Genomic DNA, 24,289 nt, shown 5'->3' on the forward strand with positions numbered 1-24,289 from the left:
ATTAAATGATTTGCATGGATAAGAATTATTAGGCTCTTAAGATGCTTCTAATTTTTAACCATTATGACTAATAATACAACAAAAACTTTGTACCTAAGTCTAAATTTTTTATTGTTTCCTTAATTGCTAGTCCAAGACTATGAATCCTTTTAAGGATATTAATGTGTTTTACCTTGCTTAAGTACTACACTAACTTCTAATCACTGTATATGTAGCCATATTAGTAAATAACATTACAAAGAAGTAAGATTTTTTTAAAAAGGATGAGAAGCAATATTGCACAGTGGGTGGAACGACCCCTTTAGAGGTGGACTAAGTAGTATTTGTATCTGGGCTTGCCTACTTGGATGACCTTAGGCAAGTCATTAAACTTCATATTTAACCTCACAGAGAAAAGAAAATAAACCCTTACAAGTACCTTATAGGATTAATTGAGATCATGAATGTAAAGGATGGATTTCACTATTTGTTATACAGTGGCATGCAGTAAATATTTGGTGGTAGTATCTGGTTTTGTTATGCTATATTTTGAATAATAGTGAAATTGAATATGTTATAAATATTATTGATCATTTATGTTTCTTCTGTAGATATTTTAAATATTTCTTATACTTTCAATTGGAATTTTGATGGAGAGTGCAGTTAGTGTTTCATTAAATGATGCTTTTAATGTTTGTCTTATTTTTGTAAATAATTTCCTGTTGTATACATTGATTTTAATTAATAAGCTTTATTTTTTAGAGCAGTTTTAGGTTCATAGCAAAACTGGACAGAAAGTACAGAATTCCCATATATTCCCTGTTCCTTCCACACACAACCTCCCCCACCAGTGACATCTACGTTTTGTTTTATTATGATTTTGTTTCAAAATCAGAATGAATTTATTTTAAAAAATAAAATACATGTCTATTTTACAAATTTAGAAAGATGAATAAAGAACAGAGAAAACATTCCTGATCCTGCCGTCCAGAAATAATCAGTATTAGTAGTTGGTATACATGTCAAAACATTTTTCTAAATTATAAAATGAAATCACATCATACATGCTGACTTTTAATGTTTTCTCTTTTTTACAAATGTGTCACAGTTTTAGATCAATAAACATCACTTATAAATAGCCGCATTATCAGATTAATAAGTAACATAACCAGGCTCCTGTGGATAGATTTCTTGGTTAAGTTTCCAGATTATGGGTTGCAAAGAAAGGTTGTTTCTAGAAACAGTGCCACAATGAATACTCTCACACAAACCTAGGATATATTTTAAATGTATGATTTTTTTATGTGTAAAAGTTTTGTATTTTTGTATTGTAAAATCTATTTTTTTCTTTGTGATTTTTCTTTTTAAAAGTGCCTTTTGCTTGGAAAGTGCCTGAGAAAAGATCAATGTTCTGCATTTTTTTCTAATCTGGTTTAAGGATTTTTTTTTCTTCTTTTGGAATTTATTTTAGTGCATGGTATGATAGGAGATACTAATCTTGGAAGGGATACCAGATCAAAAATTTATTATAACTGCCTCTAAATTCTTTTGTATTGTATGTGATTCTGAAAGGAGAAACATAAGTCATTATTAACTCCTTTTGGACTATTTCAAATATGGGTAGATTCTTATTAGGAGAAGCAAATGTAGATTGAACACTTGATCTGAACTTGAAAATGAGATAATCCATGCTCTCATACAGAATCTGGTAGGAAAGACAAGGCACAGAGCACAATTTAAAAGAATAAATTATAAGCTAATGTATGCATAAAGGCTAGAGGTAGCTTCAAAAAACGTGCTGACATATTGAGAACTGCAAGGTATTAATCAGGGCAAGCTTCCCTTGGGATGACATTTGAACCAAGATGAAAACAAAATGAAGAATGAGGTGAACTAAAAGCAAGAGTTTTTGCCCCATACACGTGAGCAGCCTGGTCCTTGGGATTAACAATTTGTAAAGTAAAATTTCCCTTAGCAAATCCAAATCCTTTCCTGACCAGGAAGAAAAGGCTATCTTGCCTACTGGAAGAATCCTTTCTTTGAAGGGAATTAATTTTATGTCAGGAGTCTTCAGGAAACAAACCAATTATTAACCTGAAAACGACTCATAATATACAAGAGTTTTAAACTCTCCGTTCTAACTGATTAGGCATTAGGGCGTGAGGAGATGGTGGCAGTAGGCAGAAATTTAGAGTTTACTTAATACAAGGAAAGGAATATAATTTTTCTTGGATAAACATCTTTCTGATCTTCAAATTTTGAGACTTGGATTGTCATTTAAGACACGAACAACAGGATATTGCCATTTTGCTCAGGGGAGGTCAATCTTTTTTCTATTAAGACCTTCAGTGGATTGGAGGAAGCCCGCCGAGGTAGAGGGCAATCCGCTTTTCTCAAAGTCTACTAATTTAAATGTTAATATCATCTAAAAAACACTCTCACAGAAATGTCCAGAATAATGTCTGGTCAAATGTCTGGGCACCATGGCCCAACTAAGTTGACACATAAAATTAACCATGAAAGAACTATTTTTATTTTAACCGTGTGCCATTCAGCTGGTTATGTTAATTAAAAGAAACTCTGTGATAGCAATTAGGCCTAGGGTTTCTTCTTTGACAGTATAGTGTTTGGCCTATAACAAGCACTCAGTAAGTATTTGTTAAAAGAAGGATAGTCTTTTAAAAAAGAGATTTGATCATTATCATTTTTGTCTTGTTCCTTAGGGAAGCCATTTCTATTAGAATAAGTTGTTATTCCTTTTTCTGTCTAACACGTGAGTCTCTGCAATGTATCTTGCCATTTCTGAAATATTTTCTTTTGCAAAGGATATAGTTTTCATTGTACTATTATGTTTAAGTATGGAGTTTAAGATAATGTTAAGGTTATATAATAACAATATGCCCTAGTAATAAGAACCTTTAACATCTATTATTTTTGTGTTTTCACCTCTCTAGATCTGAAATAGCTCAACTCAGTCAAGAAAAAAGGTATACATATGATAAATTGGGAAAGTTACAGAGAAGAAATGAAGAATTGGAGGAACAGTGTGTCCAGCATGGGAGAGTACATGAGATAATGAAGCAAAGGTAATCAAGGTTTCATGATCAACTCACGTGTCACGTATTGAATGTGTTTGGTTTACACGCAGAAGGGGAATTGTGGCAGGATAAGTAGAATTCATCATCATTATGCCACTTCAGACATGCTCAAAATGTAATACTTTTATTTTATGTATTTATGCTTCCTTAATTTACATTGTTCTTATTATATAGAAAGAGGAGAGTACATCCTCTTTTTGTCGGTCTCCGAAGACATAGAATTAGATTTAACATGGAAGAATGGAGGAAAGCCATTTTCCTTTAAGACGTAAGTTGGTAATATTGCAATATGGAGGAATTTCAAATCATCTTTCCTAGAAATTAGGTTTTATATGCTTTTTGTAAGGTTAAGCACATAGTAGGTCTAAAGAGGTTAAACATCTTATCAGAGGTTGCACTAATAGCATTGCTAGAGTCAGAACTTGGCTACAAACAAAACCTTTGCTTCTTTCTAGTGGCGTTACTTTGAGCAAGTCACTTAAGTTCTCTGAGTGACTGTTTCTTCACCTATATATTGGCACTAATCATATCTACTTTGCATTTTGATAGAAAGATCGAATATAATATAGTAAAGCACATGGCTCATACAGGCCACCCACTAAATGTCATCAATGATTATTCTCTTTTTCTTGATGAAGAAATTCAGCTCAGAGAGGCTAATAGGTTTGCTCAAAGTGACAGATGGAATAAGTGGTAGAGTTCAGACTTGAATCTTGATCTTTTGACTCCAAATCCTTTCCTTTTTGTGCAGTATTGGGGAATTTTTTTTTTTTTTTTGGCAATAAGGACAGCCTCTTATTATTTTTTATCCATGTGCCATTTCTCATTTCTGTGTGATAATGGATTCCCTGGGGAGAAAATAATCTCAGTATTTCACAGCAGACAGTGAATAGGTTTCTGTGGACTTGGACTTCCACGTGACAACCGCATGCCCAATGATAGCAGTCACCCTTCCAGGGGACACAGTTCACGTGGCCTCCAGCTCTGTATCCCCACACCAGTTCCCAGTCGTCCCTGCCTTCTCTGTTTCAAAAACGGTTCTTGATATAATTGAAGGAAATGAAAATATTTATAGACTCCTTGTATTTTTTAAATGTAAAGTAACATATTAGCCTGGGGGGGGGAGGTATTTTTATGTTGATTACTTGCTTTATTGAATGGAAGACAGGCAGTCAGATAATGGCACTGCTTGTCAGTCATCAAAATACCAAAATATGTATATATTTGCAAAGTAATAATTATTCATTCACTATTAAAATATTTACTTAAGCCCAGGCACTTCTGTAGGCCAGGGGTCTGCAAACGTTTTCTGTAAAGGGCCAGAGAGTAAATATTTTGGACTTTGCAGGCCACACATGGTCTCTGTGGCATAGTCTTCCTTGTTTTGTGTTTTTTACAACCCTTTGAAAAAGTAAAGACCATTATTAGCTAGAGGACCAACAAAATGAGCCAGCGGATTTGGCCATTGGGCCAGCCTTTGCCCCAGTCCTGTGCACCTGGGGCAGCTTTCCATTTATTTTCTTATATTTGTGTATTGCTTTAGAGTTCTCAGAATGCTCTCACACTTGTTACCTTATATACCTTGAAGCAGCCTTGAAAGTAGCTGTATTTATCATCTCCATTTCCAGATGGAGAACTAAGCCTAAGAAAGACAAACGTGCGGAATGAAGGTCAGGTAGCAAATTATGATTCATTCATTCAACATTGATTGGTTGATTGAGTGAGTGATTGCTACTATGTGTCACATTTTCTACCACATGCTGGAATAAAATAGCAAAGTAGATATAGTTCCCACTCTAATGGAGCTTACATCCTTATAGGGAAGATGGATGTTAGCAAAAGAATTTCACAACTGTCTAATTAATTATAGTTGACCCTTAAACAACACAAATGTGAACTGTCTGGGCCCACTTACACACAGATTCTTTTCAATAAATTTATTGGAAAATTTTTTGGAGATTTGCAACAATTTGAAAAAACCTGCAGATAAACCATATAGCCTAGAAATAATGAAAAGAAGTTTTAAATTTAGGTATGTCATGAATACATAAAATATCTGTAGATACTGGTCTTTATCATTTACTACCATAAAATATATGCAACTCTATTATAAAAAGTTAAAATTTATCAAAACTTACACACACAAACACAGATCATACATGGTACCATTTGCAACTGAGAGAAATGTAAAATGTAAAGATGCAGTATTAAATCATAACTGCATGAAATTAACTGTAGTACACACTGTACTACTGTGATAATTTTGTAACCACCTCCTGTTGCTATTGCGAGGAGCTCAAGTATTGTAGTATCCACTAAAAACCCTGTGTGTACTAAATCATCTGTATGTGAACAGTTTCTCTCTCCACTAAATTGCTTATTGCAATAACAAGTGATCTATTGCAGTTCTTGTGCATTTCTCATCATGTTTACTGCAATACCATAAACCTTGAATAACACTGTGGGACCCATACGAAATGCGGCTACTGATGTTGGAAGCACTTTCAAGAAGCAGAGAAAAGTCATGACATTACAAGCAAAAGTTGCAGTGCTTGATGTGTAGCTTAGATTGAAGTTTGCAGCTGCAGCTGCCGTCATTTCAGATGATTCATCTTGTAAACAGACAGTATAAACTTATCGCATCAATATATAACAGTGCAGTACTGTAAAGGTATTTTCTCATGATTTTCTTAATATTTTCTCTAGCTTACTTTATTGTAAGAATATAGTATATAATACATATACAAATATGTGTTAATCAACCGTTTATGTTATCAATAAAGCTTCTGGTCAACAGTAGGCTATTGGTAGTTCAATTTGAGAGGAGTCAAAAGTTATGCATGGATTTTCGACTGTACAGGGGGTTGACGCTTCTAACCCCCATGTTGCTCAAGGGCCAACTGTATAATCATGACCAGTTCTATGAAGGAGAAATACATTTGGTGGTACAAGTACATTTAATAATGGGACTTGTTTTTTAAAAAATTATTTGTAAGAGAATATCTCACTCTTGCCCAGGCTGAAGTGTAACCTTGAACTCCTGGGCTCAAGTGATCCTCCCTCCTCAACCTCCCAAGTAGGTAGGGCTACAGGTACATACCACCATGCCCTGCTAATTTTTTTTTTTTTTTTTTTTTTTTAGACAGAATCTTATTCTGTCACCCAGGTTGGAGTGCAGTGGCGCAATCTTTCAGCTCACTGCAACCTCCATCTCCTGGGTTCAAGCGATTCTCCTGCCTCAGCCTCTCAAGTAGCTGGGACTACAGGCACGTGCCACCATGCCCAGCTAATTTTTGTATTTTTAGTAGAGACAGGGTTTCACCATGTTGGCCAGGATGGTCTCAATCTCTTGACCTTATGATCCACCTGCCTTAGCCTCCCACAGTGCTGGGATTACAGGCATGAGCCACTGCGCCTGGCCCTTTTTTTGTTTTTGTTTTTGAAACAGAGTCTCACTGTGTCATCCAGGCTGGAGTGCAGTGGCGTGATCTCAGCTCACTGCTACCTCCGCCTCTGAGGTTCAAGCGAGTCTCCCGCCTCAGCCTCCAGAGTAGCTGGGATTACAGGCGCCCGCCACCACGCCCAACTAGTTTTTGTATTTTTTAGTAGAGACAGGGTTTCACCATGTTGGCCAGGCTCATCTCGAACTCCTGACGTCAGGTGATACCCTTACCTCGGCCTCCTCTGGGATTACAGGCATGAAACACCATGCCTGGCCTAATTTTTAAAACTTTTTGTAGATACTGGGTCTTGCTATGTTGTCCAGTCTGGTCTTGAACTCCTCACCTCAAACCATTCTCCCACCTCAGCCTTCCAAATCTCTGGGATTACAGGTGTGAGCCACTGTCCCCAGCAGGGCACTTAACGTTGATTAAGAAAAGCTTCAATGGAACATGACATTTCAATCGGTAAGCAGTGGGGTTAGATGATTAGCCTTTTAGATCAGGAATTGGCAAACTATCTTGCTGTCTCCTAAAAAATTTTACTGACTCCTGTTCTAGAGAAGGAAAATCTATAAAATGGAAGTTCCTAAGATAAGAAAGCATAGTACTTGAGGAACACTAAGAACTGTGTGTCTAACATAAAGGGAAAAAAGAAAGTGTGGCATACAATGAGGTTGGAGAGGTAGGCAAGGGCTGGACCTAAAGGCAGGGTCTTTATTTTTTTATTTATTTTTTATTTTTATTATTATTAATTTTTTTTTTTTTTTTTGAGACGGAGTCTCGCTCTGTCACCCAGGCTGGAGTGCAGTGGCAAGATCTCGGCTCACTGCAAGCTCCGCCTCCCGGGTTTATGCCATTCTCCTGCCTCAGCCTCCCGAGTAGCTGGGACTACAGGCGCCCGCCACCGCGCCCGGCTAGTTGTTTTTTTTTTTTTTGTATTTTTTAGTAGAGACGGGGTTTCACCATGTTGACCAGGATGGTCTGGATCTCCTGACCTCGTGATCTGCCCGCCTTGGCCTCCCAAAGTGCTGGGATTACAGGCGTGAGCTACCGTGCCCGGCCAGTCTTTATGTTTTTATCATGGACCTTTTATTTTGTCTTGTTACTAATGGGAAGAAAATGAGGCCAAGGTGGGTGGATCATGAGGTCAGGAGTTTGAGACCAGCCTGGCCAACATGGTGAAACCCCGTCTCTACGAAAAATACAAAAAGTAGGCCGGGCACGGTGGCTGAAGCCTGTAATCTCAGCACTTTGGGAGGCCGAGACGGGCGGATCACGAGGTCAGGAGATCGAGACCATCCTGGCTAACACGGTGAAACCCCGTCTCTACTAAAAAATACAAAAAATTAGCCGGGCGCGGTGGCGGCGCCTGTAGTCCCAGCTACTCGGGAGGCTGAGGCAGGAGAATGGCATGAACCTGGGAGGCGGAGCTTGCAGTGAGCCGAGATTGTGCCACTGCACTCCAGCCTGGGCGACAGAGCGAGACACCGTCTCAAAAAAAAAAAAAAAAAAAAAAAATACAAAAAGTAGCTGTGCATGGTGGTGAGTGCCTGTAATCTCAGCTACTTGGGAGGCTGAGGCAGGAGAATCTCTTGAACCCTGGAGACAGAGGTTGCACTGAGCCAAGATGGTGTCATTGCACTCCAGCCTGGGTGATAGAGCAAGACTTTGTCTAAACAAACAAACAAAAAATAATTAGGGAGCTTTTGGATGATTGCTCCCAATTAGGCAGCAATGATGATGCTTGGACTGGAGTGCTAATATTGGTGACAGAAATAAACACTGGTGAAATGTATAGGAAGTAGAACCAGCAGGAGTTACTTGACTGGCAGTGCTGGGTGGAGAAGAGGAGCATGTCAAGGATGACACCCATATTTCTGACATGCAGTGGGTGCCTAGTGCTGCTACTTACTGAGAACTAGGGACCACTCTAAAGAAGCAGGTTTGTGGCTGAGATGGCCTGGGTTTGGGATGAGATCAGGCGTTACGTTTTGGCCATGAATTTAATGTTCAGATGCGTTGTTCAAATGGATAGGTTGAATAGCAGTGGATGTAAGGATCTGAGCTCAGGAGAGAGGTCTGGACTGGAGACAGAAATTTCCTCTGGCCTATAGAGGATATTTGTAACCTTGGGAGTAAATGAAGTCACCTAGAGTAAAAAAATAGAGTAAGAAGAAAGGAGGGCTTACTGACTCCTAAAGAACACTAATATTTTTAAAGGAAACGTAGAGGTTGGCAACAGGAACTGAAAGAAAGCACCCTGAGAAATAAGTGGAGACTGAAGAGCAGGTTCTGATGCATGCTGGGGGATGGAGATGCCTCAGGAAAGAGGAAGCCCTCTACCAGATGTGCCCAGTGATTACAGAAGACTGAAAATGGCGCGGTCATCACTGGTGACCTTAACCAAAACAGGTTTAGTTGAAGAGTCGGTGCAGAAACAAGATGAGAGTGGATTGAAAAGTTAGCAAACATAAACCACTTGTTCAGGAAATTTGGCTGCAAGGGAAAGCGAGAAGTAAGAGACACCAGTGGTGGGAATGTATTGGGAGGGGCATTTTGGAGCAAGGAACATTTTATTTTAAGTTGGAGTAGATGTGAGTGCATTAAATTTTGATTGTAAAGATCATTCAAGTTATAAAAATGAAGAAAGTTAAATTTTCAACTGGTGGTTTGGAACCCCCAGTGTTCACAAAGGCAGTCCAGGGAATTCACATTAAAGATAGCAGTGCCTTTTTTTTTTTTTTTTTTTTTAAAGTAAGTAAGTATCAATTCACATATTTCTCCATAGAAGATAGAGCTGTGTGAAAATCCCCCAGTGTATTCAGAGTGGACAAGCCCCAGAGCCAGTGGAGCACTGCTGAGCGCCTGCGTCCTCTCATCTGGGTGTTCACTGTCACCAACTCCCAGTAATCCCAGGTGTTTCATCAATTACACAGTTGTACAGGAGTTTTCCCCACTTTTGTTTAAATTATATCCATAAAAACCATTGTCTAAAAACACAGCTTCTGACTGAAGTGTAACAATCTAGTAATGAGTTTAAAATAGGTAATTCTTCTATAAACTGGATTCAGGATGATCTTTACCAAATCTTTAAGTTCTGTGTTTGTGACAGAAATCTGATTCTTCAAAAGCCGGTGTTAAATATAACAAAATATAATATTGATTTGTATGTAATTAGACATTTTAATTCAGGGAATTAACACTATTTACTATTTTCAGAAAAGTGCTTGAAAATAGAAGCCTGAAATCTTAATCTTAATCTCATAATTTAAAAACAAAAAGAGTCCTTTGTAGGAACATGAATGGAACTGGAGGCTATTATTCTTCAAACTAGTGCAGGAACAGAAAACCAGATACTGTGAGTTCTCATTGTAAGTGGGAGCTAAATGATGAGAACACATAGACACGTAGAGGGCACAGAAGATACAGGGGCCTGCCGGAGGGGAGGAGTGGAGGAAGGGAGAGGATCAGGACAAATAACTAATGGTACTCGGCTTAATACTAGGGTGACAGTTATAATCTCTTCACATTCTCCCATGGTGCACATTTACCTCTGTAACATACTGCAGATATACCCCTGAACTTAAAAGTTTAAAAAAATGGGAAAATTTTAAAAAGAAAGGAAGCTGTAATAGTAGCAGTTGAATTTTACATTCAAAAATCAAACATTTCAAAACAGATCATGAAATTGTTTTTATTTGTTACTGATTTTATAACATGGATTTAATTTCAAATCTATGTTTTAGAGTATCTTGTGGTGTGAAGACATGTTATTAGCCAATGGTGCCTTTTTCTTTCATAATTAATTCGCTATGGATTTAATTTATGTAAATGAAATAGTGGCTTATTTATTGCACAGGAAAATTAAAATTTTATTTTACAAAATTCAAACTTATGCTTATTTTAAATGTAATGCTTTTACTTAAAAAGTTCCTCTTTATTATATATAGTAGTGAGATGGTTTAATAAATTGCGTGTGTTTCTATGAAAGGGGTTTGAGAAGCAAAAGAAATTTGGAGATGCTGAGGTAGACAAAGTGCGGCGTATAAGGTTCCTGAGAAGAGAGGTGGGTTGGGACACCAAGCGCTGAGCAGAAAATGGTAGTGAACTGGGCAAAGGGTCACCTGCCCTGTTGCCATCACAGCAGCTGTAGCAGAAGAGATGGTATGAGCTGATAAATGCAGGCTTATGGATACGGTGCTGGAAAGGTAACCTGAGGCCAGACTTAGTTTATTCCGTGTTTATTGGGCATCTGTTTTTTACCATTCACTGTGCTAGGTCTGGAGACACAAAGATGTAAAAGATACACTCTGCCTCGGAGAACTGCATGAACTCGGAGGGTGAAGGTTGCAGTGAGCTGAGATCGCACCACTGCACTCCAGCCTGGGCAACAGAGTGCAACTCTGTCTCAAAAAAAAGAGAGATACTCTGCCTCACTCCCGCGGCTGCAGACTTCCTCTCTGTTTGGGCTGGCCTAAGTATTGCAATTCTGCAGTGCAGAGTAGCCATGGCAGCACCTGCCATCTCCTGGGAGGTCACTCCCAGCTGCTGCCATGCCTCCAGAAACGCAGATGCAAGGAGAAAGGCTCTCCTGAGGAACCAGCCTCCCTTGGCAGGCTAGACAGGCGTTGGCTGCCCTGAAAGTGTGTATCTGTTTCAATATCCTGTTCTTTGTTTTATATAAACCTAAAGGTCTGTTATGGAGATTTGGGTGTATGGTCAAAAACTTCCACTGCCCCTGGGGAAATGTCTTGAGTTGTTCATCCTTTGCTTAGAAAAGTGATCAAGGTGTAGACCCAAACTCCCTGGATAGTGATGAGCAGAAGACTCACTCCGAGTTATAGGTGTTTTTATCAGTTCTTACGGACAGTTTCAAAATCTATTAAGTAAAAAATTTAAAAGTACTGAAATTTGGTTTCTATAAGCCAAAAGAACTTACTGAGAATGCTAATGCAATATTCTACTGGCCGCCTCCACACCCAGTGGAGCTCATGCGACGTAGCCTGAGCGCTGCTTGTTTGACTAGTGATGATTTGCGGAAAGGATTCTATTACTATGTTATCAGCGTTGTTCCGGGGCCATCTTCATTTTCAAATGCTGCTCTTCTTGCTTACTTTAGCTTCATCACAATAGTTTGTTTTGGATTGTTTTGTTAACCCCCTACACTGCAGTATTGCGTACTTGCATCAGCAGTGTAATGATTTCCCAATAACTACGTTTTAAGTCCCGTATGACTTGTAATTCAGAAATGAATCACCCATTATCTGTTTTGCTAAAGCAGATATATGATCCCCGCCTCCTGCCACCACCTCACCAATTTGCTGTAGAGAGGCACTCCTTTGATTTGCTGCTTGCAAATCTTTGTTTTTAAATAACTGCTATTAAGAGCAAATTAACAAAATTAGATTTATATGCCATTATTTTATAATATAAAATTATACTCTTATGAAGAAATGGTAAGAGATGTATATGTTGCTAGAAAAGAATCTTATTACATCTTGTTTGTTTTGAAATGTTCCTGTTACCCCTAGAGTTTGTTTCACTGGACCATTGACATGTTTGGATTAGGGAGGCTGTCTCACCTGAGGGGTCTAACGACAGACAATCTGAGAGGATCACATAGAAGAAAGCAGGAAGCTGCGAATACTGGAAATCACTTAGGAAGGTTTATCCTTTTTCAAATTATTCAAAAATTATAAGCCAATTGGGGTTCAAGCCATCCCTTTATAATAAACCAGTTGTATGCATTGAGAACTCCCTGAGAGGACTGGAAGACACGTTTGTGTATACTGTAGTGGGAAGGCCAGATCAGACTGCTGCCCTCCCAATAAGTTGGGAGCTTTGCCACTCTGTGGGAGTTAGAATTTTGATCTGGGAATGGATAATGAGTGATTTAAAGCGGGCTGTGCGGTTCCCTTAGCCGGGACAAGGCAGCTGTTGGGACTGATTACCAGGGAGAACATTAAATGGGAAAAGGAGGCAACAAAACGAAGTTGGGACAATGCCAAAGAAACTATACGTTACACGTTTGCCTAGGATAGGCCCACTGCCCAGGAAGAAGAAAAAAAACACCCTTTGATGTATTCATCAACTATTTACTGAGTGTTTATACACTGCTGATGTGCTTGGGATACATCAGAGGACACGTAGACAGCCTTGTCCTTATGGAACTTACATTCTTTGAGCTACCTTCAAGATCTAGTCCTTTGTTTTTAAGACCTAAAGCCAAAAGTAGAGAGAGAGAGTCTGCATCATACTTAACAGCATCCATCCTAAAACCGAATTCTCTGGACCCTCCTCAGTTTACTTCTTTGAGGCTGCTTTGTAGCTCCGTGAGCTAATTCCTTAATCTTAAACTTCATCTTCCTCACTTTCTTGATCTCCAAAATGCTACCTTGTAGGGTTGTGAAAATTGCCTAAAATAATCCCTGAAAAGGTCTTTAGAATAGTTCCTGGCACAATGTTAGTGCTCAACAAATGTTTCACATTGCTATTCATTCATATCCTTCACTCAACATATGTATTAGACCGTTAATACATGCTGAGCTCTGTTCTGGATTCTGGGATTGCATCAGGAACTTCAGAGACTTAGATTCTAAATGGTTGTTTATTTATATTATAGGTTAAATTGACTCTTGTGAGTTAGTCTGTGAACCAAAATACCATGTTTACATAATGTTATTTCTAAAGCAAAATGCCTTTTGAATTTTCAACAACTGATTTATGGAACGACATTTTGGACCACAACTTGGGATATGCCTATGATGTTCTAAGTGTTTGTGAACATGTGAATGTGTGTGTTGTGTGTGTGTGTGTGTGTTTGTGTGTCCTCTATTTGGTGGTGAAAGTTTTCAGTCTGAGCCCCAAATAAAATTTCAAGAGAGATACATCTATCTGGCTGCTTTTTTAAAATCATATTTTCAGCATAGTTAGGAATAAGAAACACTCTAAAAAATTTTTTTACACAAATTTTAGGTTCACAACAAAATTGAAAGGAAGGTACAAAGATTTCCCATATACCTCATACATGCATAGCCTCCCCCATTATCAGTATCCCCCACCAGTGTGGTATAATTGTTACAATTGATAAGCCTTCACTGGGACATCATAATCACCCAAAGGCCATAGTTGATGTTAGGGTTCAGCCTTGGTTTTGTACATTCTATGGTTTTGGACAAACATATGATATATATCTGTTAGTGAACATGCTCTATATGATATATCATATATCATGATATGATATCATACAGAGCATGTTCACTGTCCTACAAATCATCTGTACTCTGCCTATTCATCCCTCCCTGACCCCATGCCCTGGCAACCACTGGTCTTTTTACTGTGTCCTTAGGTTTGCCTTTTTCAGAATTCTCTATAGTAGGAATCATACGGTATGTAGCTTTTTCAGATTGTGTTCTTTCACTTTGTAATGTGCATTTCAGTTTCTTCCATGTATTTTCATGGTTTGATAGCTCATTTCTTCTTAGTGTTGAATAGTACTTCAGTGTCTGGATGTACCACAATTTATTTATCTATTCACCTGCTGACAGACATCTTGGTCACTTCCAAGTTTTAGTCATTTTGACGAAAGCTGCTTATAAACATCCATGTGCAAGTTTTAGTGTGGATGTCTTCAACTTTCGGGGGAAGTCCCGAAGAGTATGATTGCTGATCTGCACGTTAAGAATATGTTTAGTTTCGTTAAAAACCACCAAACTGTTTTCCAAAGTAGCTGTTTCATTTTGCATTCCCACCAGCAGTGAATGAGAGTTCCTGTTGCTCCACATCCCAACCAGCATTTGGTGGTGTCAGTGTTCTAGACGTTGGCTATTCTAATAGGTGTGTAATGGTATCTTGTTGTTTTAATTTACATTTCCCTGATGACATATGATGTGGAGCATCTTTTTTTATGCTGATTTACCATCTGTATATCTTATTTGGTGAGGGCTCTGTTAAGGTCTTTGACCATTTTTCAATCAGGTTTTATCTTCTTACTGTTGAGTTTTTAGAGTTCTTTTAATAACTTAAATAACAGTCCTTTTATCAGTTGTGTCCTTTGCAAATATTTGCTCCCAGCATGTGGCTTGTCTTCTCCTTCTCCTGATATTGTGTTTTGCAGAACAGAAGTTTTTAATTTTAATAAAATCCAGTTTATCAATTTTTTTTTTTGAGCAGTGGCAAGGTTTATTGTGAAGAACAAAAGAACAAAGCACAAAGCTTCCACAGCATGGAAGGGGCCCCAGGCGGTTTGCCCCAACTTTTTTCATGGATCATACCTTTGGTGGTGTAGCTATAAAGTTACTGTCATACCTGTGGTCACCTAGATTTTCTGATATGTTATTTTCTATGAATTTTATAGTTCTGTATTTTACAGTTAAATCTGTGATCCATTTCAAGTTATGTTTTGTAAAGGGTGTAAAGTCTGTGTCTAGATTCATTCTTTTTTTGCATATGGATATCTAGTTGTTTTAGCGCTGCTTGTTAAAAACTCTATCTTTGCTCTATTGTACTACTTTTGCTGTTTGTCAAAGATCAGTTAACTACATTTATCTGAGAGGAACACTCTTTTTAAATTCCCAATTGTAACTTCATTAAGTCTTCAGGAACAGAAAAATAAAAGGCTAGCAGAGTTTAACTTCTACTTCTGGGAGGGAAAATTTTATGTTAGTACTAGGAAATAACTAATGCCTGTTTGGAGGCAAAAATTCTGACAAACCATTTATAACCTGCCAATTTTAATATTTTTATAATATTTGTTATTTTTGCTTTTTCTACAGTTAACTCTGGATAATACAAAAATATTCAATTAATAATGCTTGCTGCACACGTTAGCATTGTACAAAGAACCACAAGAGGCTATGACTATTAAACATCTATCTTTAGAAAGGTCTTTTGCCAAAAGACAGAATAGGTAAATTTCTGTTCTTATATTAGAGGGGAGAAAAGGTGCATTTCAGTGCTGAAAGTCCCTGAAAAATTTCTTCCATATATCCAATGTAAACCTCTTTTAGTCAATTCACTCTCTAAAGCTGATTTTCTCTCTTTGGTTTATCTTTTTGGTAGATCTAGAACTTCTGATTAGAATTTTCATTATCTTAACTCTTAGACTTAAAATTTGACTTAGAACTTTTAAGTTAAATCGGATTTTTCATTTCTGTAGTTGTGTTTGTTGCTTTGCCTTAGACTCTATAATTTTAAACACTGAATTTTAAATTTGAAAACCTAAACTAGATTGCCTGGCTTTTGCTTTATTTTGCACCTTCTAACTTATTAATATATCCCTATATTTATTAACATGCATTCAGCACTAGGTACAAAAGGAAAAAAGACATATTTACCCGTTAGAAGCTTCTAATCTAGTGCAAGAGGTATACAGTAATCATATAGGTGTTATAGACTATGGTAAGAATAAACCCAGGATGCTGTGTGTGCCCATCAGACTGGCATGTCACCCAGGTTTAGAGGTACAGGGCACAATTCTTTTGAGAAATAATATCTATCGTCAAATCCTAAAATGACATGGAAGAATTCTTTTTTTTTTGTTTTTCGTAACGGAGTCTTGCTCTGTTGCCCAGGCTGGAGTGCAGTGGCATGATCTCGGCTCACTGCAAGCTCCGCCTCCCGGGTTCATGCCATTCTCCTGCCTCAGCCTCCCGAGTAGCTGGGACTACAGGCGCCCGCCACCACACCTGGCTAGTTTTTTTGTATTTTTTAGTAGAGACAGGGTTTCACTATGTTAGCCAGGATGTTCTCAATCTCCTGACCTTGTGATCTGCCTGCCTCAACCTCCCAAAGTGCTGGGATTATAGGTGTGAGCCACCGTGCCAGCTATGACATGGAAAAATTCTTAACAGGAAAAAAGGTGTAATGTTTGAAGATCTTGGGGGTCAAGGAGAACATGGTCTCTTTAAGAACTCACTATTGCTTTAAAACATAAAGGGAGAAGGACAATAAATGAGGCAGAGACAGTAAGCAGGGGTTTAATCTTCCTATTGTCTTTCTGTTCTTCTGGGACTCCAGTTATGCATTAGAAAGACTATGTGATGATGTCCTACATTTGATGTTGTCCCACAGTTCTTGGATGTACTGTTCTAGTCTCTTCCCCACCCCCATCCTCAACTTCTTTCTCTCTTCTTTTTATTTCATTTTGGGTAATTTTTATTGGTCAATCTTCAAATTTAATGATTTTTTTTCCCTCTGCTGAGTCCATTCTGCTGATAGACCCATCATGGGAATTCTTTATTTCTGATGTTGTATTCTTTGTTTTTTCATTTGTAGCATTTCTGTTTGACTCTCATCACGGCCTGTGGTGGGGCTGGGGATGGGGTTTCCAGCCATTTCCACAGTGTTAGATACAGTGGTTTGCTGGAGCTAAATATTAAACTTTTAGAAATGTGTGAGCCATTTGACATCACATTGATAGTTTAAAATTGGCCATGGCAGAAGTAGGTACACTACAGAAATTTTCAGACACTATGAATCAGGACTTATTTTTCCCCAGAAAGCTGTTTTTTTGTTTGTTTGTTTGTTTGTTTTGTTTTGTTTTTGAGACGGAGTCTCGCTCTGTCGCCCAGGCTGGAGTGCAGTGGCACGATCTCGGCTCACTGCAAGCTCTGCCTCCTGGGTTCATGCCATTCTCCTGCCTCAGCCTCCTGAGTAGCTGGGATTACAGGCACCCGCCACCATGCTTGGCTAATTTTTTTTTGTATTTTTAATAGAGATGGAGTTTCACCATGTTGGCCAGGATGGTCTGGATTTCCTGACCTCGCGATCTGCCCACCTCGGCCTCCCAAAGTGCTGGGCTTACAGGCGTGAGCCACCGTGCCCGTCCAGAAAGCTGTTTTTTAAACATTTAGCATCACACCACTGATGGATTTTGCTTTTGCCCTCCCTCAGTGACAGTTCACATTTTTCCTAGGATTGGGGCAACAGGTTTCCACCCATTTCCCAGAGGAAGACAGCTTTTGCCTCTCACCTTCCCCTGGACACAGTGGGCCTTTTCCTGAGAAGGTTTCTTGCCCCTCCCCCAGGAGCTTGAGGCTTTTGCTTCATGGGAAAAAATAGAGTCTAGTCAGTGGGCAGTGGGAGTGCTCATGTCCCATCTCAGAGTGGGGAAGCTGCCCGCGGGTTTTTTGCCCCGCCTCCAGTCTTTCCTGTGTGCATCCAGTGGGAGGAAGGCTGTGGAAAAGTTCAATAATAAGTGCAGGTTTCTCTTGTCCTCTTGTGTTTGGGGCTCCCAGGGTTCCAGGCTGGCACACTAGCCCACACTCTAAGAACCCATTAAAATGTTGGCTGCTTTCCTTTAATCTACTTTTACAGTGGCCTTTTCCCCTTTCCATGCCATGCCAAAGATAAAACGGTTCAATTGTTCTGTCTTCAGAGAGACATGCCACCTTTTGGAATTTACATCAGCTAGTTACCTTGTAACCTCAGCTGTCTGATTGGCTCAAGAAAAAAATATGATTTTGAAGATTATCTGGCTTTTGCTCATTGTTAGAGTGGGAGTGATTGTGTGTATGTGTGTGCGTGTGTGTGTGTGTGCGCGCGCACGCCTTCCTACCTCCTAGTAGGAGGTAGGCCCCTCAGAAGTTAGACCTGAAAGAGTCTTTCTCTTGAACCATGTAAAAATGTTTAGGATTTCTTCTGAGCACTCTGAGAGGGTCCTTTGAAGGCTTTTAAACAGGGGAAAAACGTTTCTGTGATGTTAGCGTTTTCAGTACCATGAGGCTTTTCTCATCCTTGGTGAGCCGGAGTGGCTCCTGATAACTTTCTGCTGATCATGGCCTATCTTTAACTTTGAAGTTGGTTTCTGATCTCTGAGTTTATTGACATTTTTACCAGTGATTTTGCTTGCATTATCCAACTACTTCCATTCGTATGACATTCCTCTGGTTTGTATCTTTCCATTTCTGTTTTAAGATATGTTAACTAACCAAGTGAGTGACTTCAATGAAGATTCTGCCAATTCCTTCATTCCTACTGTCTTAGAACCCGCACAAGGATCAAATACGAATGCTTATTTTGGTTGCAGTCCCTGGGCAGTGAGAGTGAGGGTACGGAAGGTGAAGTGTGGAAGAATGGAAAACAATGTGTGATAATGTGTTACAATACTGGTGACTGCTGCTTCTTTTATTTTTACGTTCTTTTATTTTTTATTTTTTGAGACAGGGTCTCACTCTGTCACCCAGGCTGGGGTGCAGTCGTGCGATCATGGCTCACTGCAGCCTCAACCTCCTGGGTTTAAGCGATGCTCCCACCTCAGCCTCCCAGGTAGCTGGGACCTCAGGTGCATGTCACTGCACCCAGTTTACCATTTTAAATTTAATCATGTGGCCGGCTGCAGTGGCTCATGCCTGTAATCTCAGCACTTCGAGAGGTCAAGGCAGGTGGATCACCTGAGGTCAGGAGTTCAAGACCAGCCTGGCCAACATGGTGAAACCCCATCTCTACTAAAAATACAAAAAATTAGCCAGGTGGGATGGTGGGTGCCTGTAATCCCAGCTACTCCAGAGGCTGAGGCAGGAGAAACAGTTGAAGCCAGGAGGCAGAGGTTGCAGTGAGCCAAGATCACGCCACTGTACCCCAGCCTGAGCAACAAGAGTGAGACTTCGTCACACACACACACACACACGCATGCACACACACACACACACGCATGCACGCATGCACACACACACACATCCCCAGCCTGAGCAACAAGAGTGAGACTTCGTCTCACACACACACACACACACACGCATGCATGCACACACACACATCAGTGGAGCTGTTCTGTAGAGATAGTAGTATTGCCTTCTGTTTCTAGAGGGGGAAATTGAGGCTCTGAGAAGTTATATAACTTCCCCAACATCACATAGCTAATATGTGGCATTGTTAGTCTAGGAATGCAGGAGTATCTGAGGTCAGAGCCCATGCTTTTAACTACTGTACTGCAGTGCCTACCTGAGTTTCCCCAGCAAGCCAGCATCTCAGCGGGGCTTGGACTACAAGCCGCCCGACTCCCAGTCCACGAAGCTCTCTAGCAGATTTTCCCATCCCAACTTGGTAGTGAAAGTGTTTGTTACATCTAAGAGTCAAATTCTTTCTCTACTAGGGGCCTTTCAGGCTAATGTGCCTTAGAAAGCTTCCCAGGTTATAGCAAGACTAAATGAGCTTTTAAAAAGACTTTTTAATTGCTAATGGAGCATATGGTGCATAATGGTTAAGAATATGCAGTTTCCAGAGCTTTCTGCCTGGGTTCTAATGCCAGTCCCACCACCGAACCTGCTGTTGACCTTGCGCAAGTTACTTCACCCCTCAGTGAGTCGGTGTCTTCATCCACAGGAGAGAAAAACAGAAAAGTTCCCACCTCGTAGGGTTATGAGACTTAAATGAGCTTAGAGCTTGCCTGGCGTGTACAAAATAATGTATGTTTTTGTTAAATAAAATAAGTTCTTCGGTTTTATTCTGCAATTCAAACTTAATAGTATATCGTTATTAAATTAGAAAAAAAAAACAGCAAAGGAAAAGAAGAACATTAAATAGCAGGTCTTCCTTGGAAGCTAAATAAGCTCTGCTGCTAGGCAGGACCCCACTTTTGTCTCAGGAAACGCTCAATTTCAGGCTGCGTTTCAGAGGTTTGGTTCCAAGGCAGACCCTTTTCACCTGACTTGGGAAGGGCAGTTCAACTTGCCTGTCAGAAAGCCTGCGGATCAGTTCCAGGAAGAATTCCAGGAATTCTGGGAAATGGCTGGAAGGCATTGACATGGGGTGGGAGCTGTGTGTAAGGCCCTGTAGGCAGCAGTGTTCCAATTGTGCACTTTTGATGTTGCACAAAAGATTGAAATCTAGACTCAATCAAACATAATGAATTAACTGCTTTGTGGGATACCATGGCTTTTTGACATTTCTTTGGTAATGTTGAACAAAATAACTTCTGAGGTGATTGCATAAGGAAAGCAGTGCCTTTAGTGCTTTTGAAAAGTGTCTTCCTGTGTTGAGCTGAATGTGCATATTTAAGGGGGAAAAGCAATTTTGTGCATTGTTTTGGCCATGTGTAGCATGCAGTCTGCTGGTGGTGGGAATTTAGTAGATTAAAGTAAATGTTTGGTTTTGTGATCATATCTTGATGATATTTAGTGATATTTTCTGGACTTTTGTTTTCTAGAAATTAATTGGTTTAAAATTTTTCCATTATCCATAAAATAATTTATTTTGTATATGAACATGGTAGAACCATTTTCTCCTTCTTATCTATGGAAAATATTCAGCTTTAAGGAGCGGGTATCTTAAAGACATTTTGTATGAATATAGAAAAACAGCATTAAAGTGGCTTTTGAGTCACTCTTTTCCACTAAATGTAAATTGTAATATTTCTATGTTAGGCAAATGTGTCATTAAAAGAAAGTAGGCATCCATCTAGCTGATGTATTGCTGACCCTGGCTGCTAAGTGAAGCTCACACAGTCCTCTGCAAATGTGGGTACAGGGGACGGATGGGTATTAAGATGCCAAATGTGCTGTTCATGCTGAATTGTTTTCTAACCAGCCCATGCTACTTCTCTGCTATTTCTTTATCTTTTTCTTTGTCTGATACTCCCCTCAATTTTACATTACTTTCCTGCTCTCTTTTCACAGTCCTGTTGCTTTGGTTCTTCATTTCTAGAATACCCACTTCATTTCTAGAAGGAAATCTGGTCAGAATGTATACTCTTCTACAGTAAAATGGTAAATGGTGTGCCTAGGAGTAGCATTTTATTCAAATTCATATGGCTAGACTTTATTATCTAAAATCTGAGATGTACTAATTAGGGAACAGAATTTTAATCAAAAATCTAGTTGTCAGAAAACTCTAGGTTTGTTAAAAAATATATATGTAAATATAGGTACAGATATATCATACAGACTTTGAACTATCTTAGCATTGGGATTGTTTTATATGAGTCAGATCAGAACATACGAAGAGTCACAACTGTCATTGATCATAATTTATGACCCTTTCTAGACTTTCTGAATGTTGTTATAGAAAGAAATGTCTTATATTGAGCTTGATTCTTTAGCATCATAGAAATTCATTCAGGAAAGTTTGATGAATAACAGAAGAAATCTTTATTCACTGGCCCAAAGCTTAGTTTATACTCAGTGCTGTTATAACATCTGCATGTGTGTCTGCATTAGTACTGTCAGTTTTCCATGGCAAAAAGAGACTCTTTAAAGATGGAAATTATTATAATAAGACTTTGTATTTTTATAAAGTACCTCTAATTGGTAGCATTCAAAATGAATTCATGTTGGTTAATAATGAGGCGTAAACTTTGCTGTATAAGTGAATAGTTCATCATATTACACCAACAGGTGATTTTTACATCGATATCAACAGTGTTTCTTGAGATTGAGGAACTGTGGAAAGGATTTTAGTAGAATGGTGGCGATTTGCGGCAGATGTGTATCTGCACCTCTGGTCTCACTGGTTGTAGTGGAACAATAAAAGTGTAGCAACCGTCTGGGTGGCAAGATGGCTAAGGTCGGCTCCCGCCTGCGACAGTAAGAATGGAGGAGATTTGTTTGACGTCCTAGACTCTGGATTATAAGAAGGAGACATGTCAAGCAGTAACTACGTGGCATGTGGCTGTGATGCGTGTGCAGCCAGCCTCCTGATGTGGCCTTCCCAAAGACGGGGAAGCGTTCCATTCAAGTGTGTCTCAGCGCTTGCATGACACAATGCCGCTGGATTTGACGTCAGTTCTGCCTTCAGGGAAAAGCCCTGATTTTCATAGGTAACCTAATCTGTAGGAAAAAAGAACATCAAAAAAAAAAAAAAAAAAAGTATAGCCACAAAAGTTCTTTCCACTCGTGTGTGGATCTTTCCAGTTTTTTCAGACAGAACCCGAACAACAGCCTCGCAGTCACTGAATCTTCCAACACTGAAAGTTAAAGCTGATTTCTTCGTCATGGAGAAAAGCTTACAAACCTTTTCAGACTACTTTAGGACCAATTCTTGGAACCACATCTTCTTCCTGATTTAAATGTTTGGCTGTGTACCTCCAGCTAGAGCTATTAGAGTTTTTGCTGATTTGCTTGGCATATCTCCAGCAAAATAGTCCATTAAAATTCAAATCCTTTCCCAATAATTGAGACAATCAATTTACATTAAACAAGGCACAAATATAATTTTATGTACAATTTAAATTCTATAGAAAATAATCAGTATGCAATACAGAGGGACACTTATTTTGATGCAAAGAGATGTTTTTATAGTCTGCATTAAACAAATCTTTCATATTTTCAAAATAGTGCCCTCATTATCTTTGCGTAGAGGAGCTCTATTGTGTTTTATTTTAATGTAGGAACAAGTGTGTGTCCGTGGCTGCATGTTTGATAAGCAGTGTAACTTTCTCTCTGTGACATGTAAAGGGAAATGCTTGAGATAGAATAAGGAAGGTACTTGCTTGCTATTTAACTTGGAATAATTCTTACAAAAAGGGCAAAGAGGATGCGTGGAGCTTTTATTGCCTTTGTACCAGCATTAGTGAGATGGGCATCGTTTGTTCGTCTTCACCCTTTTAGGACAGACCAGGTAGTTGTTGCTCTGCCAGAGGTTGTGTTAGGTCCTAGGCAGATCACTTAATGGGACTTGGGAAGGATGCATAGGATGGGGGGCCATGTGCACGCACATAATTGTGTGCCGTAGTGCAGAAGGTTCCTGGGAAAGTTTTAAACCCCCAGCAAGTAACCTCGCAAGGCAGCTAGCCTCCACCAATGTGCCTGAATCCTCCACAGTTCTCATTTGTAAGCTCTGAATGAGACCGGTATTGTCGGTCAGGAAATCTAGAACGCTGGAGAAATATTATTAGGAGGAATATAGTAAAAATAATGACAAGATCGAAAACAAATCCTGTCAGAGCCCAAGAATAAATTTGGCTTCCGCTTGCTGTGTCTGTCTGTTTCCATAACGGTCCAGAATAGAAACCGGATGTTTAAAATCTCTCTCCTTTTCACATGCTCTCCTCCCCTCCTGTCTTCCTTCCTCTTCAGTATTAGTAGACTTACTATTTTTATTATTTTTTATTTATATTCCTAGTTTTCAATATTTGCCATTTGTGTGGATAACACATTAATTTTTAATGAAATATTTTCAGACTCTTGGAACTCTTGGAATAGCTGAATCATAAAAAAAAAAACTTGAAATGGATATAGATTCCAGGGCAGCACACAAACTGAATATTACACTTGTTTTAGTCTTCCCACAAATGACAAATGGTTATTCGAAAGGATCATGTGTACTTAGATTTAAACTTCTTATGTTTCTATATGAGACTAGTTTGTATAATTTTTGTGGCACAGAAGGTAATTCAGACACCATTTTAGTTAATAATTAAAATGAAAGAAACAGCAAAACAATATGTTAGGTAGTGAGCTCCAATAATTTTCTTTTTATCTAGAAATACTTATTTTTGACAAGCCACATTGCTAGTAAGGGAATTCAGATGTGATTTAGATTAAGTCTTAGGCTTAGCTTTATTTTAGTTCTGTTGTAGAACTAAAGTTGTTGTTTTTGTTTGTTTGTTTGTTTTTGTTTTTGTTTGTTTGTTTTTTTGAGATGGAGTCTCTTTCTGTTGCCCAGGCTGGATTGCAGTGGCATGATCTTGGCTCACTGCAGCCTTCACCTCCCGGGTTCAAGCGAGTCTTCTACCTCAGCCTCCTGAGTAGCTGGGACTACAGGCACACGCTGCCACGCCCAGTTGATTATATTTTAGTAGAAACGGTTTCACCGTGTTGCCCAGGCTGGTCTCAG

General features: G+C 39.1%; 1 protein-coding gene across 4 annotated transcripts in view; it reads left to right on the forward strand.

Annotated features, from left to right (window-relative positions):
- The window catches only part of SDCCAG8 (serologically defined colon cancer antigen 8), a 246,914-nt gene that overhangs the window by 167,046 nt on the left and 55,579 nt on the right, over positions 1-24,289 (forward strand). For all 4 annotated transcript variants that reach the window (XM_025361809.1, XM_025361824.1, XM_025361831.1 and 1 more), the window contains one exon: positions 2,934-3,065. In XM_025361809.1, the coding sequence (XP_025217594.1) occupies positions 2,934-3,065 (132 nt within the window). The remainder of the gene's footprint in view (positions 1-2,933; positions 3,066-24,289) is intronic.

Source organism: Theropithecus gelada, chromosome 1 (assembly GCF_003255815.1).
Source record: "Theropithecus gelada isolate Dixy chromosome 1, Tgel_1.0, whole genome shotgun sequence".
Taxonomy (NCBI): Eukaryota; Metazoa; Chordata; class Mammalia; order Primates; family Cercopithecidae; genus Theropithecus; species Theropithecus gelada.